The sequence below is a fragment of the Nicotiana sylvestris genome, chromosome 4, assembly GCF_000393655.2.
Source record: "Nicotiana sylvestris chromosome 4, ASM39365v2, whole genome shotgun sequence".
Lineage (NCBI taxonomy): Eukaryota > Viridiplantae > Streptophyta > Magnoliopsida > Solanales > Solanaceae > Nicotiana > Nicotiana sylvestris.
In genome coordinates, this window is record NC_091060.1 from 138616754 (window position 1) to 138635547 (window position 18794).

General features: G+C 35.7%; 2 protein-coding genes across 5 annotated transcripts; both read left to right on the forward strand.

The window, feature by feature from the left end:
- The first annotated feature begins 498 nt into the window (after window positions 1-498).
- On the forward strand, window positions 499-6162 carry LOC104242088 (uncharacterized). 2 transcript variants are annotated; one of them, XM_009797078.2, is made up of 3 exons: window positions 499-693; window positions 1104-1572; window positions 5460-6162. In XM_009797078.2, exons 2-3 carry the CDS (start codon window positions 1110-1112, stop codon window positions 5507-5509), a joined length of 513 nt encoding a protein of 170 aa, XP_009795380.1. In that variant the 5' UTR covers window positions 499-693; window positions 1104-1109; the 3' UTR covers window positions 5510-6162. The 2 variants fall into 2 exon arrangements, with proteins under 2 accessions (XP_009795380.1, XP_070028362.1); XM_070172261.1 differs by lacking the exon at window positions 499-693 and having other exon boundaries at window positions 924-1572.
- Window positions 6163-10371: 4209 nt separating this feature from the next.
- On the forward strand, window positions 10372-18582 carry LOC104242089 (uncharacterized). Of its 3 annotated transcripts, none has more exons than XM_009797079.2 (4): window positions 10372-10839; window positions 12258-16247; window positions 16355-17212; window positions 17287-18582. In XM_009797079.2, exons 1-4 carry the CDS (start codon window positions 10746-10748, stop codon window positions 18441-18443), a joined length of 6099 nt encoding a protein of 2032 aa, XP_009795381.1. In that variant the 5' UTR covers window positions 10372-10745; the 3' UTR covers window positions 18444-18582. The 3 variants fall into 3 exon arrangements, with proteins under 3 accessions (XP_009795381.1, XP_009795382.1, XP_070028364.1); XM_009797080.2 differs by having other exon boundaries at window positions 17296-18582; XM_070172263.1 differs by having other exon boundaries at window positions 16376-17212.
- Window positions 18583-18794: the final 212 nt, after the last annotated feature.

Consider the following 18794-nt stretch of genomic DNA (forward strand, 5'->3'; position numbering starts at 1 on the left):
ATTGTGAAAAATAATTTTTCAAGTTTGAATTTCTGTGTGGAAAAAAAATTGCGCCCAAAAACTACCCTAAATTAGTTTTCGGACCTTAAAAATATTTGAAATTCCCCAAAATATGACCATATTTCATAAATAAATAATGTTCTTAATTGTTTTTTACCGGCTAAATATCTTCTCCCGGTAAAAACAGGTGGCCGAAATTACTTGGACTATACAAACACGAAATTGACTGGCCATAGCAGCAGCCACGTTATCTATTTTCCCTGGGTCCCACTGTCACTCTGGCACTATTATCTGACCTGGCAACTACATTTTTGTTATAATATTATTTTCCTAAACTATTAATCTCCAATCATATCCACACAACACACCCAAGATTCCAGTAAATTCCATATCTACCCTTTTGCCTTATTTAGAAGCCAATAATAAATCAAATCCACTATCTTCACGTAAACCTCAAAAGAGAGGATAAATCTCTGCTTAAACTCTTGTTATTTAGCTGTTTTTATAGTTATTTTTAATATCTATGTTTCTGGTTCGGTGGTTGAATTATTGAAGGGAAAATACATAATCTCCTGTCCCTAATTTTTGATGATTTTGAGATTAAGGAGCAAAAAGAAGAATTGGGGTTCTAAATTCTTGGTGTAAATTCTGGGTTTGCGCAAGTTCTGATATTATTTTTTTTGAGTTTACAAGGTATATACATTGGCTTAAGCCTTAACCTTTTATGGGGTTTTCTTGTTATCTGTGCTGAATCTTTTTTATCAATATTCCAAGTTTGATGGAGAAGGAAAGTTTTTAAGGTTCTTTTTGGAAATACCCAATATTGGCAATATTGTAGGCCAGATTCAATGGAACAAGATCCCTCTTTCTGTGGGGTTCTATGGCTTTATTTTAATTCAAAATTCAAGGTTTCTGTACTCTTGTATATTAAATAAAAGTTACCAATAACAATATTTTCCATCCTTTTTCTTGATATTTGCTTAAGGATCATGCATGTCCTAATGTTTGTTTGATATTGTTTTGATTTTGTTCATCTTCTTACCCTATCTCTCTTGCAACGGAAACAAATCAATCATTTAATTTTGATAAATTCCCGGATATAGGAAAATATGGCCTTGACATTTACCCCATTGTCATGGTTGCTTTGGAGTGGAAAGCATCAAGAACCTAAAATCTCAAATGGTTCATCTTTAAATTCATCACCTGATTCAGGATTGTGGGAATTGGATACTTTGAAGTTCCCTCTCGACCGAAGGAGGAACATGGCTTCCTCATCTAGAAAGGTTAAGCGGAAATGGCAGAGTCGTGAGGAGCGAAAGATTGATCGGGAATATGATATTGTTATTGTTCCATCGGATGGTGGATGTGTTTCAGGTTTCGAGTCTGATGATTCAGACTGGTCGGTTGGATGGTTGGAACCTCATGGCCCTGGATTCCATAGTGACGATGATTCAGATGATAGTTTTGCTGTGCTTGTTCCTTGCTATGGCTGTGGTTGTGCTAATGTGGAAGAAAATGGACAAGACAAGTTTCTGCAAGCCGTGGGAAACTTGAATGATATATATGCTACTGGTAAGAGTCTCTTTCTGTTATGTTCTTGTGGTTTGAATATGATTTCTGATATTGTTGTTTGTATATCTTGGAAGATGCGGAAAATTGGCCAATGAATTTCAAAGATTATTCAACACCTTTCTATTAAAGACCTCGTAAAAGGCTTCTCATGGGTTAATCGTTTATTGCTGGTAAATTAGGCATTAAGGTATACTAAGAGAAACATACGTATTGATATTCATATAAATTTGCTGCTTTTGCAAATTGAAAGGTTCAATCAAATATCTCCGTTATGCGCACTATAACTAAGTGGATTATGAGGATGTGTACCTTTAATCTTCTCTATATGAATGCAATTACTGGTTCCTCATGTTAAATATTTGTCCCTTTTTGCCTCCACATAGTTAACAAGAGATTAGGGTTGAGGTATTGTTGCTCCCAAACACACACGCAAGTATACGTGGTCGACAAGTAATATAATGATAAGTTGAGTGTCGAACCCACAAAGACTTGTGTAAACTACTCACTAAATCACTAAAATTGTTATTCGATCAAGCTAAAATCAAAGTCCAATAATATGATTATATTATACTACAATTCTAAATAATAACTAAATTATCAAGTAACGAGTTGATTGTTGTGTATTCAGTAGAGACAAATATTCCAGGGTTGTGATCGATTCACCATTTGTATTGTGTTCTAATTAACTCTCCCTTTCATATAATTCACTCATGGTTGCTAATTAATCGATAAATGCTCTCATAGCCTTCTCCCGAAGTACTACTCACCTATTCTCAATAGATTAACACTTATATTCCTATGAAATCAATCTTTTAAGAACGCATTAAGATCACGATATTTAATTAAGCACGGTGACTAGGTATATTCCTATTCTAACCACAAATCCGCTCCCCTAAGGGTTAAGATCATGCTCTCTTCAATTCTTCTCTAATCTAAACACGGCTTTCCCAAGCATAACATAGATAGTAAATAGAACCTAACTGTTGGCCAGACAATTAAGCAATTCAACACAGAATTGAAGAAACAACCATATATGGGTGAATTATAATCAAGGTCAAGCTAATATCAAACAACAATATTCATGGCTAAATCACAACCCCAGAACAATGGGTGTTTAGCCACTCATGATGTAATCAAACAATTGCATAAGTATTGAATCAATTGGAAATACTAGAAAAAGATGAAGAAAACTGAGAATTCTTCGCTTTCTCACGATCCCGTGTGTATCTCTACTCCAAAGTGGCGTCTCTCCTCTAAAAAATAGGTTTAGTCTTGCTTTTATATCAGTTGGGTAGGTCTAGGGCCGAAATAAACTTGTCCCGGGCAAAATAGGACACATTTCACGTCACCAGCGCCCAGCCCGGCACCAGGCGCCCTCCACGGCGCCCCATTATTTGTGCATACTGTTTTTGGCGCCACAGGTGGCGCCCAACTGGCCCTTTTTCTCGGTTTCGTTCATGTTGGCTCAAATCTCGCGCGTTTCGCCCTGTTCCGTTTAGAAATTGGAAAAACGTAAAACATGAAAGTTGTAGCCCTTTGAGTTAGGTTTCCAACCATATATTGTGGAGCCAAAATGGAGTTCTGAGCAAAAGGTTATGTGTATTTTACTAGACAGTGCGCAATATGCCCTCTCGAGTCTTCGTTTATTCTTAACTATCAAAGTTGACCCCTGACATGATCCCGACTTAATTCCTTGGGCTTTTACTCAGATTTCAAAGCTCCAAATCACTTGAATTCATTTCATAACATCTATATAGCTCGAAATCACTCCTACAAGGCATAAAACACATCGTTAGTGCAAAACATTAGCGATTAAAGCGCAAACTCAACTAAAGTGCAGTAAATTAGAGTGTAATAATCGACTAAAATACGTAATTATAGCCTATCATCAGGTATAGTAGTACTAGTAGTAGCTGTTGCAGTCAACAAGAGAGTATGAAAGCCCAAGTGAGTAGCAGATAGTCAAGAGGAATTCCAATTCATGAAACTTTGCCACTAGGTTGTTCCCTTGAAGACCTCACGATTTAAGTGTTGGGATCGAAATAACATGGTGCATGCAGAAGCTAACAAAGTAAACCTTAGAGACGATAAATCAATCTTTCAGAGAGTTTTGTCTAGCTGGAGAATTTAATCCTTTTAGGAGTATTTTTCCCTTTCTTCAAGAAAGAGAGTCCTAATAAATTAGAAATTCAGGGGTTGGGCTGGTGGCAATTGACTTGAGCCTTCGGGTTTGCTCCCTTTCAAGGTCTCAAGTTCGAAACCCACTGGGTACAAATAATTTCTGAGGGCCATCGGACTGGGTAAAACCTGAATTAACCATGGTGCACTTGCGGGAAACTCCTTGCCGAGGGCCTGTGCACCCCCGGGATTAGTCGGGGTTCGAAGAGACTCGGACACCCGGTGCAAATCAAAAAAAATAAATTAGAAATTCAGGATAAAATCCTAACACAAAGGAGTTAACAAATTCCAAAACCTGTATTCATACAGCATGAATGATGACACAATTGCTTCTCGAGACTTAGAGAGGAATGTGATGATGCTTTTAAGCAACTAATTTGATCAACGCCTTTTTTTCTTATGTGCTTACAAATCTGAGTATTCAGTTTAGCTGGAAAGGCTTTCAAAGTTGAAATAGTTTCACTCTTACTAGTTTTGTATAGAACATTTTTTCCAACTAGAAATTACTCTTAAAGGGAGACTTATCAGCTTAAAAGTTGTAATCTTGCCTCAAGCGCATAATCCTTTGGATTTAAGTCTTGCTGCTTTGCTTCCTTCTTAATGTGCTGAAAAATAGTACTCTCAATTCTCCTTCAAATCCACTGCCTTAATTGCCAAAAGCTTCCCTGCAGTAATTAAGTTGGTGACTTAATGAGGTTACTTTCATTGCGATTGTTTATTGAATGGTCATCTTGTTGCCTATAGGTTTCTGTAATCCAGAGAAACTAGGTTGTAGTTCTTTGGCCCTCTTCTTTTCTCTTTCAGAAAGGTGGCAGTGTTAACTAGTAATAGAAAAGACAAGAGTGCCATGGCCAACCAACATTAGAAATGGAACATTTTCCCTTGTTATATTCAAGGAGCATCTCCAACGCAATAAATTACTTGCCCCTTGAACTCTTCTCGCACTGTATACTCTATGTTCTATATAACTAGGATCTTGGTCTTGTCCTAAATCACTTCATCAGTTAAGAGGAATTTAGCACCTTGTCTTTTATTATTGATAGTTTGTGCATAGATTTGCATGATTCTGTTATTCCTTGTTGCGAAGGAATCTGTGATTCTTACTTTGCTAGACCTTTTATTATTGAGTAATGGGAGAATGGCAACTGGGCCCTGCAGTGGTAGAACCTCGTGAACCGGGCATACTATTGAAGAACCTTCTGTGAACTTTTCTTCTCTTATGAAATTTCTACTCAGCTTGAAAAGAAAAGAAGCCTCAAGCCGATAAGTCATCATGTTCGATAATTTCGAAAGAAGAGCTGAGGGCTGATCTACGACCACCCTCTCACTCACGGCACACATGCTATATGTGTGATGCCGATTTTAAATTTGCTGTTATTTGAAAGTCCTCATCTTTCTACAACATTGTTCTTTAGCTATTACACTCCACCCTCCCCAGACCCCACTTTGTGGGATATCACTAGGTTTGTTGTTGTTGTTGTTTGTTCTTTAGCTATTACACGTATTCTAATTTGAAAATTTCTCCTTAAACTTTTTAGTTTCTTTCTGATTGAGCATAAAAGTTAGCAGTAATGCATTGAATTAGATAAAGAAACAAAAAAACATCTGTAAAGAGTAAACTATTGGTAGCTTTCCCTTCCATCACACAGTTCTTTTAGCTTTGTACTTTGTATGATTTAGGCTTCTTGATTTTGGAATTTTACATGCAGAGAATAAGAAGTATATGGAGCATTGGGTCTCATCTCCGAGGAATCGCTGAAATCTAGAAATGCCAGTGGTGCTCTGCTGCTCCTGCGATTCTTTGTTGCAGTAGATCAAACTTCAGCTGTTTTGTTACTCATTACAATCTCAAGTATGGACTTCATAGAAATCTAAGATCGAAAACAAAGTAAGATCGTAAAAAGAAAAAAAAATATCTGGGAGAAATTGATTTGTAAAAAGAGTTCCGCTTGAAGGACATTAATGTTTAAGGAGAAGATACAGCAGAGGACAGAGGAATAATGCTGTTTCCTATCCACTTGAGATCTCAAAAAAAAAAACAAAAAAGTAAAAGGAACTATGGTTTCTTGTGTGACTGTTCTCCAGAATTGGCTTTGAAGATGTGACTTCTTCTTGCTTCTTGTACATTGGTGTAAATTTGCAGTGGAAGGAGAAGGAAGGAAACAGATGAGGGAAGACAAAGAATTCTTGAAAACAAGATTAGCAAAAGGGATGGTTGTGTTATGCCTTTTTTATATCATTTTTTTGATGTAAATATCTGTGAATATGTAAATATGTTTCATCCAGTTGTAAATATGTCCATCCAGTTGTAGATATGTGGATTGGCTGATAACCTTCATAAGTACTGTAAATAATTGGAAACTTATGATGTCATTAGTTGCAATAATATGGCACTGCTGTTTAATAGTGATATTTTCCCTCCCTCTCTATATCCCCATGTTGTTATCCTATACTTCCTAATCTTAATGGGCTATGTTGTTACTGAAAGGGAGTCTTGGCGTGCTGGTAAAGTTACTGCCATGTGACCAGGAGGTCATGGGTTTGAGCCGTGGAAATAGTCTCTTACAAAAATGCAGGGTAAGGCTATGTACAATAGACTCTTGTGATTCGGCTCTTCTCCGGACCCTGGAGCATTGCGGGAGCTTAGTGCACTGGGCTGGCCTTTATGTTTTTACCGTAAACCTTATACATTGAAGTTGTTGGGTGGAAAGAAATGAAAGGAAATGACAGGAAACTTTATTGACATGGAGAAACAAATATAATGCTTCATTTTATTTATGCTAGTATTAGTACCCGTACGATGTGCGGATAATATTATGATCCTGCTAAATTCTATAAATTAAAAAGAACAAATTATATGAATAACTATTGACATAAACTTAAATATTATAACCTCATGTATAGCCGGTGATACAAACAAATAAAAATATGAATATTTGGAAATAATTTAATTTTAAATTTTTTATTTTACCCATTTTACATATAATGAGAAGTTTTTACATCCATGCAAGCATCATGGCCCCACAAAACTATTAGGACCATAAATTTCAAAAGTTTTCTTTTTCGTTCTTAAATTTCGTGTCAAGTCAAATTATCTTATCTATATTGAAACTGAGTGAAGTCATACTATATAGAATAATAACAAATAATAATACATTTAGTAATATCTTAATTTAAATTATAAAAATATATTTTATTATTATCTCAACATAGTAAATTCTCACATCAACATCAACTTCTACCAACCTAAAATTACACAGTAATAAATTAATATATATGTACATGATAATTTATTAACAACCAATATATTCTAACTTTTGGGAGTTGCCAACTTATAAAATAGTTGGATCGTAATTTGCTCAATAATTTTGCTAGTTACCTCAATTTTAACCACACAATTAAAATCACATTGTTTTTAACAATTTAAGTGATACCTTTTGGGATATAGTTAAGATTAATATATTATAATTAAATAAATGTTAACCTACATTAAATATTTTTCTTTTACGATGCACGTGTACTAAAAGAAGATGAGTTCTTACATGTAATTCTTCATTAAATGAATCTTACCTTATGATTTTGTGATACACTTTATTTTGTGTAAGTAGCAATCCCAAATAGTGCAATTATATTCATCTATGTGTTTTCCCTATCCAAATCTATTTCATTCTAATTGACACACACACACAATTTGAGAGAACATAAATATCAACAACGCGCTAAAAAGTCATTGTCCATACCTGAGCCATTACAGAAGAATCTATCCTCCTTCTTATATATTTTAGCATAGCAACTGCTAGCACTAATAGAAAAATAAAAAAAAAACAAAAAAATGTATGTATTGCTTCCAAATAATTGAGATATAAAATAAATTATAAAATATTGGATAATTAATTTTACCGTAAGGCAACACAATCGACATTTGTTTAGCCAATGTCTGAGTCGATTCATAATTAAACATTATCCCTAAGGTAGTTAAGAAAGTTAAGTTTTGATCCAACAACTCGGTAATTATGATTATGGGTTCGAACCTAAATTTTTAGTCTTATTTCTAGTAACAAACATTTTTTTGTTTTTTCTATTGTTTTTGTTGTGAACTCAAATTTCAAAAACTCTTTCTCATTATTTAAAACAATTCGCCTCACTCGTTGAGCCTCCCGTTTGAATTGGAACATTTATGTGTTGATTAGCTTTCCTAATTAATTAATCAATCAATTCAAATTTAACTTTCTTTCCATTCAGATTCAAAAGAATCTTATTTACTCTTTCTATTTAAATTTAAATAAATATTCTGTCTTTCAATTTAAATTAAATACTATAACAAATATTCTCATAATTTGCCAAATGACTTTATATTAGCTTGCCACTTGGCTTAACCATAATGCATACTTGCTATATTGCCATGTGATTTTTTATTAGCTTGTCGTGTTATTTAATGCCCTTACTCATTGCTCTACTTTTAGTATAATACAATGAATATAGTTTTGTATTACCCTAAAATTTAATTTAACTTTGTTCTTTTGTTCCGTAGCTCCAATTGTTTTGTTTAAATATATCAATAATATTATTTTTCCTATTTAACTATTTTATTAAACAAATTTAAAGTGTAGACCCCTTCACATTACTTCTATTGTCCTCTATATACATTATTTTCTATCATATAATATTCTAATTATTTTTCACATTTCGTGTTGTATCTATAATATAAACATTATCGTATTATTTTTCTAATTCTTTTGAAAATATGCCAAAGTTTAAACGAAGAAATTCCTTTATTATTTTCCATAAATCTACACTTTTAATAATTATTATTTAGTATTATGTGCAATAAGCAATTAATTTTTTTCCTTTTGTTTTCGTATAGAGTTTTGACTTTAATTTTTTTTATAACTTAACTACATAATAATTTTAATTACATCTTTATATTGTTAATTTGTTGCTTGTCATTATTTCATTATAAATGTTTTAAATTTTAGGTTTATAAATTATGTTTTCAATTGCGTGATATTATCCATATAATATATTTTTTCTCGTAATAATTCAAAAAGTTTTCTTATATCAAATTTAAATGTCTAATCCTTCTATATATCTACAATTATATTATTTGTTTACAAAAAAAATTCTCTATTTTTTGTTCTTTGTCTATTGTTACTATGTTACCCGTACTTAATATTGGTTACATTATTACTTAACTTTTTATTAGCTTGTCACCTACTTTATATCCTTATCTGCTACTTCTATTATAATATACTATAATGAATATGGTTTTTCTTTCTCTTAAAATAATCTTTTTATTTATTTTTAATCTTTCGCTATATAATATTTGAATTTATCAATAATATTTTTGATTATTAATTATTTATTTGCTTTATTTTATCATTTTAATTAATTCAAAGTATAAATTCTCCCACGCTATCTTTATCCCCCTCTTTCTAAATTATTTCCCCTTGTAAGTATGATATTTTATTTAATTTTATCTTTTAGTATTTTATTCAATAATAGACAAAAATAAAAGTGCATATGATCAAACTATATAGTACTTCACCAAAATATTATGGTATTTTTATTATTAAACTTCTAGTAATTATTATTTTTGTTGAAGCTTTAGCCTTTAAAAAAATTATTTTTATTGTATACTTGTTTAAAATTCAGAAAACTTAGTCTAAACAGATACTTTGGATTATCCATTATGAAATAAATAAATTATTAAATATATCTACATTCTGAACTTTAGGTTAAAACCTTAAAATATATTCTTCAACTCATTAAAAAGTATTGAATTTTTAAAATAAATTAAAATTGCACATTAGATTACTGTAGGATATATTCTTCTCACTTGATATTAGAAAAGGAATCCAAATACTATTGATATCAAAATTCTTTACTTTCCAAATAAAAAATTTCTGTTCGAAAATATTAGTACAATGATTGAACTTTATTTTTAAAAAAGAATTCTTATTTCAATTTAATTTCAATAAATGGAATTCCATATATAGTTCTTAAGTGATATTTTCTTATTTGACAATCTCCCACAAACTCTTTAAGATTGCTAAGTGGCTTTATAGTAGCTTGCCACTTGGCTTAACCACAATGCAAACTTTCTTGCTTTAATATATATATATATATATAGATATAGATGCCACTATTACTATTTGGAGGGTCAAATAATTTTTCTTGTATCACAACTTTTTGATATATTTCTTACATAGTTTTAATTATAAAAGAGTTGCAATTATAGTACTTTATTTAGTTTCTTAGTATGTACCAAGATGTTATTCTAAAAATATTAAAAAATTTAATGTCCGAATTAAGATCGAAAATTAGAAGGTTTGATCTTAGAATTCTGATCCCTTCATTCTTTTTGCAAAAAGAAAAAGAGAAAGATCAAACAGATGTGGCAATGGTACAATGACAGCATACCCAATATCTCCCGCATAGTGGGATCTGGAGAGGGTAGAGTATATGCAGACCGTACCCCTACTTTATGGAGATAGAGAGACTGTTTCGTTTCCAATAGACCCTCGACAAATGTCGCAATGGTAACAAATAAGATTTAAAAAAAGAGAGGAGAAAGTCAAACCATTGCATCCCTCACCAAAAAAATAAAGAAAGAAAAGAAGAGGGAAGGACATGCAAGCCATAATGTTATGTTAAACTATATATCAGCTGGCAGATCCAGGAATTGGCAATTGTTGAGTTAGTTAATGGGGTTCCTACACTTGTGCTGCTTATTGTTTCTAAAGAGATCTAACACCCCTTCTTTGACCTAGTATGTTATGTTTCCCATCCCTTTTTGCTCTATACATCATGCACATTCTCCTTAAAGCAAAAAAAGCTTTTGCCCCTCTTCGATACAGATTCCTAATAATCATATAGTTTTAAATTTCCCCCTATGGTGGATCTCATATCATCTGCTAGATGATGAAAAACAATGTGTGATGGACAATAAAGAAAAGCAAGTAGTTGTATAGTGAGGGGGGAAAAGAAGGGAAAGAATGTTACACAGAGCAGCAAGAAATGCATATTCATGGTGGTGGGCTAGTCATATTAGAACAAAGCAGTCAAAATGGCTGGATCAAAACCTCCAAGGTCACTTCTTTATATTCTATATCTTCTTATGATGCAATCCATTTCAACTTCTTAATATCTTGCTATTGATACTGCTTGTTGCTTCTGCTTTCTTTTCATCTTTTGTTGAACCGAGGGAAACAACATCTTTACTCCTAAGGTAGGGGAAGGTCTGCGTACACACTACTCTCCCCAGACCCCACTTGTTAGATTATACTGGATTTTTTGTTGTTAGTTGTTATAAATTCATCAACTATGCCATAACAGGTTATTTTTTCAAGAAAATAACAGAATCTTGAACTACTAGTGTTTTGTACTGTTTAGGCAAAAATCTTAATGCAAATGTTTTTAGTTCCAATGAGCCATAAAAGAAAGAATACTAGAATGTCGGACCAAATAATAAAACTACAATAGTTGCTTCCTATTTGGGGTATTAACAAAGGGTTCAAATTATATACACTGATTTTCGCACTATTAGTGTAATTTAATTATATCAGGTTATTTTCCGGGTTATCAGATAATGTTTACTATAAATAGTTACTTGTTAATGTAGGTAACTTAACTTGATGGTGTAAAAGTATTATGTTAGTGCACAAAACTTAAACTCATTAACAAAGATAGAGTTGGACATCCTGGCATTTTCTCACTTGGGACCTTAGTCGCAAGGCCTTGATTTTACCTCAACTAAGGCATCATTAGCTAATACAAATAAATCTAGCTTACTACTATTTGTCTTGAAGACATTGAAAGTAGAAAAGAGAATGATGCCAAAGGATTTTCTTAGATCACTATAACAGTATAACTCAGAAGGGGAGCATTGGAACAATAGTAAGGTTGTCTCCGTGTGATCTATAGGTCACGGGTTCAAACTGTGGAATCAGCCACTGATGCATCAGGGTAGGCTACTTACATCACATCCCAAGGGTGCAGCTAGGGGTGTTCATGGTTTGGTTTGGATCGGTTTTTCCCTAAAAAGAAACCAAACCGTGTAAGTCGGTTTTTCAAATACTGCAACCAAACCAAACTATTCAAGTCGGTTTTTTATCGATTCGGTGTATGTCGGTTTTTCGGTTTTTTCGGTAATTTATCAGTTTTTTTGAGAAATACACTACCAAACACATATTCCGGCGACTACATTTTGAACATAACACTATCAAACCAATTGCTATTTGAGAAATCTATCATTTACTAAGATATGTTGATGATAATTGAACCAAATAGTGATGAATAATTTTAGGACTCAATTAAAAATAAATTATTTTAAACACGGGATGATTTGTGCACCGGGCTGCCCTTTACTATATCAGTATAACTCAGAGTCTACATCTATTTCTTTAAATACTAAAGGGTTCTCAGACAAGTATGATGCTTGTGCTTAAACAGAAGGGAAAGAAATGAAGTGAAAGGAAAGAGCTGATTATTTTGCTTGTTATTTGCAGATATGGAGGAGAAGGTTGAGTACGTACTCAAAATCATAGACGAGGATGGAGAATCCTTTGCAAGTCGGGCAGAGATGTATTACAGAAGAAGGCCTGAGCTTTTGAACTTGGTAGAAGATTTTTTCCGGAGTTACAGAGCTTTGGCAGAGAGATTTGATCATTTATCCAAAGATCTTCAGAATGCTAATCGAACCATTGCTACTGTTTACCCCGAGAGAGTTCAACTATCGATGGAGGATGAAGATGGAGAACATTTTCTTGCTGCAATAGAACCTCCTAGTGAATCTAATGAGCCTCCCAAAAGCTTACCAGCCGCACCAAAGTTAAGTGTCCCAAAAGTTCCTTCCTTTGCCAAACGAAACGCCAAACCTTCAAAATTAATGTCAAAGAAGGGACTGATCAAATTCAATGTTGACGATGCAACTACTGCTGCTCGTCCAAGTTCAGGTCTGAAAAAGTTCGATGCGCTCCAGGAAATCGATAGGCTTCAGAAGGAGATTTTGGGACTTCAGACTGAGAAAGAGTTCATTAAGAGCTCATATGAAAACGGGTTAGCAAGGTATTGGGAAATTGAAGAGCATGTCACCGAGATGCAAACAAAAGTTAGCAGCTTGCAAGATGAGTTTGGCATTGGCACGATGATTGAGGATGACGAAGCTCGGACATTGATGACTGCCACAGCTCTGAACTCTTGCCAAGAGACCTTGGCTCGGTTGCAGGAAAAACAGAAGCAATCAGTGGAAGATGTCATTGCTGAGCATCAAAAAATTTTAGAGGTCCTCGGAAAATTTGAGACTCTAAAGGGAAAATTTGTCAGTCATCTGCCACATCCAGAAGTCCTCTCTGAAGTAAATAAGTCTTTTAATCCAGATTCGGAATTGAAGAAGTTGAACCGACAAGTCGAAACTTCTGAAACAGAGAAGCATAATCCAGAGAAAGTGCATTCGAAAGTTAAGGAGTTGCAAGCTAATTCTGCCACTTCTTCCATGTCTGATTTGGCAGAGAAGGTTGATGAACTTGTTGATAAAGTCATATATTTGGAAAGCGCACTCTCTTCCCAGAATGCTTATGTAAATAGATTAAGAGCAGAGACAAATGAACTTTATTCACATCTGACCAAAGCGGAAGAGGAGAAGGGGAGTTTGGTCGAAGATTCAGAGAGCATGAGCAAGAGGATAAGACAACTGGAGGAAGAACTTCTCAGAGTTCAAAATCTCAAACACCACCAACCTCATCTTACTGAAGCAAGTTGCAGTTTTGATGATCTCTCTGAGAAATTGCTCAATAAGAAGCAAGATGAAGATGTCAAAGATACTTTGCAATCCAATAAAGTAATCGGCGTTTCGGCTGTCGATAAGGCAAAGCAGTTTCAAGCTCACGAAGCAGTCATTCCTGGAGCAAATGTTCTGGGGAGCTCCATAGGTACAAGCACTAAGGATTGTCTAAAGAAAGAAGTCTTGCAAGAACAGGAGGGTTGTCTTGACATTGACCAGCAAAACCTTGTTGAAAGCCACTTGAGCAACGATGCTCGAGATGGACAGACGGGTGTGGCTTTAGAAGCTAACCAGGGTGTTTCAGGTGTCTATAAGGCAAAGCAGTTTCAGGTTCATGAAACGATCATTGCAGAAAGAAATGTGCTAAGTATCTCCAAAGGTGTTAGTACTAACGATGGTCTGAAGAAAGAAGGCTTGCAACAACCGGAAGGTTGTCTTGAAGATGTCCAGCAAAACTATGCGGAAAGCCACTCGAGCAACGATCCTCGAGATGGAAAGTGGGTTGGCACTTTAGAAGCTAACCACGGAGTTTCAGGTGTCGATAAGGCAAAGCAGTTTCAGGTTCATGAAGCAGTCATTCCGGGAGCAAATGTTGTAGGTATCTCCAAAGGTGTTAGTACTAATGACGGTCTAAAAAAAGAAGGCTTGCAAGAACAGGAGCGTTGTCTTGAAATTGACCACCAAAACTATGCGGAAAGCCACTCGAGCAACGATACTCAAGATGGAAAGAGGGTTGGCACTTTAGAAGCTAACCACAGAGCTTCAGGTGTTGATAAGGCAAAGCAGTTACAAGTTCATGAAGCAGTCATTCTTGGAGCAAATGTTCAAGGTATCTCCAAATGCGCAAGTAGTAAAGAGGGTATGAAGAAAGAAGTCTTGCAAGAACAGGAGTGTTGTCTTGAAATTGACCGGCAAAACTGTACTGAAAGCCACTCACGCAATGATACTCAAGAGGGACAGACGGCTGGCACTTCAGAAGCTAACCAGGGCATTTCAGGTGTCGATAAGGCAAAGCAGTTTCAGGTTCATGAAGCCATCACTCCTGGAGCAACTGTTCAAGGTATCTCCAAAGGTGTAAATAGTAAGGGAGGTCTGAAGAAAGAAGTCTTGCAACAACCGGCAGGTTGTCTTGATGACCACCAAAACCACGTTGGAAGCCACTTGAGCAACGATCCTCGAGATGGACGGACGTGTGGCACTTTAGAAGCTAACCAGGGATCAGGGTTGACAGACAAAGAGACCACTACTACCCCTCGTCTGGTGGCATCACAAGGTGTACGTGTGAGGGAGAAATTGAAGACAGACATATGTGCAGATCAAGATCATTCTGGAAAAGCTGAATATACTATGTACGCCGACTCCAAAGTCGGTAATGCCTATAATAGTTTTCAGTCTGAAGAAGCTGCTGCCAATCAACAAAACTATTATAAAGGAACTGAGTATGTCAAATCTCATGGTTATGACGTAATGATTTCAAAACAAATGAGAGCTGGAGAGGAAGCAAAGAAACAAGATAACCTCATCCCATTTGAAGGTAAAGAAGAAAAGTTTCCAAAAGCCAATCATCATGACCAAGACAATTTTACCAAAAATGGCCCTTTAGAGGAAGCAGCAGATGTTGGGATAGAAAAAGGTTTTGACAGAAGTCAACACGGGCATGTCGAGCAAAGGTGGACAAATGATATTGCTAACAGAAGTGACGATTTTCCCGGTTCTGCTCCTGTTAATCAGAAGGATTCCAAAGAAAGTGAATGCATCACATCTCCTGGTTGTGATGCAATGATCTCAAAGCAAATCAGAATGGGAGAGGAAGCAAAGAAACAGGATATTTGGCATAACCTCATCAAAGGTAAAGCAGAAAAGCTGTCCATATCCGACCTTCAGTATGATCATGACGATTTAACAAAAACTGGTACTGCAAAGGATGCAGAAGAAGTTGAGATAGAAAAAGGATTTGACAAAAGTCAAGACGTGCATGTTACAGACCATGGCTCAGCCACCAGGAAAAATGTCGGGAAGGTCGAGCAAACAGGCACAAAGAATCTTGCAGACAGAAGGGACGTTTTTCCCAGTTCTATCAAAGATAAAGAAGAAAAGCTTTATAAAACCAACCATCAGGATCACCTGAATGATATTTTCCAAGACGCACCATCAACGGATTCTCCAGATGTCAATATGGAGAGAGGATTTGTTGGCAGTGAAAGCTTTCATATTTCAAATGATGACTTGGCCACAAAACGACATGTGAATAAGGAAAAGCAAGCTAGGGCAAAAGATGCTGCAGACAAGCGTGATCATTTGAACATTTCTGTTGAAGGTAAAGAAGAAAAGCTTTACAAAACCAACCACCAAAATTATACAACGGATTGTTCCCAAAATTCTCTATTGAGGGATTCTCCAGAGGTTAAGATGGAAATGAGGTTTGGTGAAAGCGATCAACATGTTTCAGATGATGAATCCGCAATCAGAAGAGATACGAGAATGGAAGAGCAAGCTGACGCCACAGCTATTGCAGAGAAGAGTGATCGTTTGCACATTCCCCCGGAAGGTAAAGAAGAAAATATTCAGAAATCCAACCACCCGAATTACCAGTATGATCTCCCTATAAGGAATGCTGCCGACATCAAGATGGAGAAGGAATTTCGTGAAAGGGAACACATAAATATTTCAGATGATTTCTCAGCTATCAGAGAAGAGAAAACAGACGACCTAGCAGGTAAAGCAAAGATATTGCAGATATTACTGGTGATTTTCTAAGTTCTGTCAAAGTTAAAAAAGGTTTTTTTTTTTTTTTTTTTTACATTTCTAACTTTAACAATACAGTGAGGGACGATCCACATGCAGAGATGGAGGAATCCGACAAAAGTCAGTCTTTGCGTTCATCCAATGATTCAGCTATCTCAAAAGATGTTAGAGTTGAACAGCAAGCAAGCAGAATAAACATTGCAGACAAGAGTGCTTCTTCTACAAGCGAAGAGGGGAAAATCTCTTCCGATCAAGGAAGTTATTTCAATGATCTATTGCAGGCTAGTCCATCTGGAGCTACTCAAGATGACATTTCAGGAAGGGGATTCAAGGAAGATGTTCATACAACGAATCCTCCTCGTCATGATTCAATTTTCTTTAAAGACACGGAGATACAACTTCAGAAGCTGGAATATGATCCTTCCAATTCAGAGAATTACCTTGATAACATCCAGGTGAAAGGTCAAGGAAGCACTCTTCGGAAGTCCACTCCAGAAAAATCAGACCAAGATGAAGGTACAGGAGCATCCATTAGTGGCTCAGGGACCTCAATCGCTATGAACGACAAAGGTAGAGAGAAGGTAGGTGATGATCATGATGTCAATGTAGCGGTTGGATCTGCCACAGAAAGCTTCTCCAAATTGAATGAAAGCAAGCAATCAGATAATTCTTTAAGAAAAATGGAATTCCGGAACAATATCAAGTCAGAGGAGCAAAATAATGATTTCATTCAAGTAAAAACAGATGGCGACTTTCCACAATCCAATTGGCATAACCAACTTGAAAAACATTCAGCAAAGGTCCAAGTGAGAGAGATTCCAAGCACTGGCCCTGATAACGAGCTAGAAGAATGGGAAAGTATTTTAGATAATCTTCCATCCGTCTTAAAAGATAGTAAGAGAGAAGACCTACACAAGGATGAATTCCCAGATCAAGGTACCTGTGCTTTTAAGCTGTGAAAAAATATATACTCTCTCTCTTTGTCAACTAAATTAATTAACCTATGGCAGCTGTTGCAGGGAATCAAGAGTTCAGAACAGTTCACAATGGGCTCTACATGGAACAAGATGAATCGGGATTAGAGGATGACCAACCAAACTGGAGAGAACTGTTCCTAAACAGCCTGGATGACAGAGAGAAGATACTACTTGAGGAGTACACATCAGTTCTTAGAAATTTCAAGGGTGTGAAGAAGAAACTCAATGATGCGGAGAAGAAAAGGAGAGCGAGCCACTTCCAATATGTTGTGCAGATGAAAGTTCTAAAGAATGCTAATGCCTTGAAGGATGCACAGATTCTGTCCTTACAGCACAGATTGAACTTGCTTCAGTCAAACGATGCTGAAACAGAATTTTTGGGTAAAGCACTCTCACATTCCACTGACATGAGACCGGAAGAAACTGCACCAGAAGAGACAAGAATCTTAGATATTGGGGAGGATGACGGAGATATCAAAGTTACTGATGTTGATGAAACACACTCCTTCACCACTGTTGAGGAGAAAGTACGGATGGATATTGATGATTTGCTGGAGGAAAACATAGAGTTGTGGCTCAGATTTAGCACCTCATTCCATCAACTACATAAGTTCCAAACTTCAGTTCAGGATCTACAAGCTGAAATAAAGAAAGTGAAGGAAGAATGCAATCAAGATACAGTTCAACCACAGTCGCTACTCTCAGGCATCCGACCAATCTATAGACATCTAAGAGAGATACAAACTGAGTTGACATTGTGGTTGGACCATAATGCAATGCTGAAAGATGACTTACAGCACAGGTTATCATCTCTATCTAATATTCTCGATGTGATAACAAGATTGTCAAAGTCAGGGTCTAAAGAGAATGATACAGTGCTGAATGCCTATCAAGCAGCAAAATTTCAAGGTGAGATTTTAAACATGAAGCAGGAGAACAATAAGCTAGCAGGTGAACTCGAAGTAGCCATTGAATGTATACGGAAACTCCAAGATGAGATCCGGAGCACATTGTCAAACCTGGACGAAGAACTTGGGCTGAAAAACCAACAAGCAAGGCCTCGATCTAGAATTCCCCTGAGGTCCTTCTTGTTTGGAGTGAAGTTGAAGAATAAGAGGCCATCCATATTTTCCTGTGTAAATCCAGCATTGCAGAAACAGTACAGCGATTTAACAGCAGTACCAAAATAGATGACTTTTTAGCAGCAGTAGCCAAATAGATGTCTCTTGTTTCCCCTTCTTTTCTCTCCCCTTTAACTCTCTTGTAGTCAATTTTTAATATTTGAAAATTTATTGAAGGGAAAGAGGTGACCTGCCTTTATTGAGTAGAAAGAGTGCCAGATTTCCTCTTGCTTTAAAGAATTGTGCCATGTTCTTATTTTCAACTATTTTGTTCTTCTCAAATTCACCAATTTCTGCAAACTACACAGCTCTTTCTCTAAGACCTGGTTTCACATATTGAATAAGCCTACTTCAATTTCGTTTGCTGAATACATAGATTTAAGCAAGGTTCCATCGTTATAATCTGCATTGAATTGCCGC

What these genes read in the sequence shown, in the direction of transcription:
- LOC104242088 (XM_009797078.2), top strand. Translation starts at nt 1,110, where the DNA reads ATGGCCTTGACATTTACCCCATTGTCATGGTTGCTTTGGAGTGGAAAG. An exon ending in GAATGATATATATGCTACTG is followed by an intron (nt 1,573 to 5,459) that starts GTAAGAGTCTCT and finishes TTTTACATGCAG; the next exon opens with AGAATAAGAAGTATATGGAG.
- LOC104242089 (XM_009797079.2), top strand. Translation starts at nt 10,746, where the DNA reads ATGTTACACAGAGCAGCAAGAAATGCATATTCATGGTGGTGGGCTAGT. An exon ending in GCTGGATCAAAACCTCCAAG is followed by an intron (nt 10,840 to 12,257) that starts GTCACTTCTTTA and finishes TGTTATTTGCAG; the next exon opens with ATATGGAGGAGAAGGTTGAG. An exon ending in GAAAACAGACGACCTAGCAG is followed by an intron (nt 16,248 to 16,354) that starts GTAAAGCAAAGA and finishes TTAACAATACAG; the next exon opens with TGAGGGACGATCCACATGCA.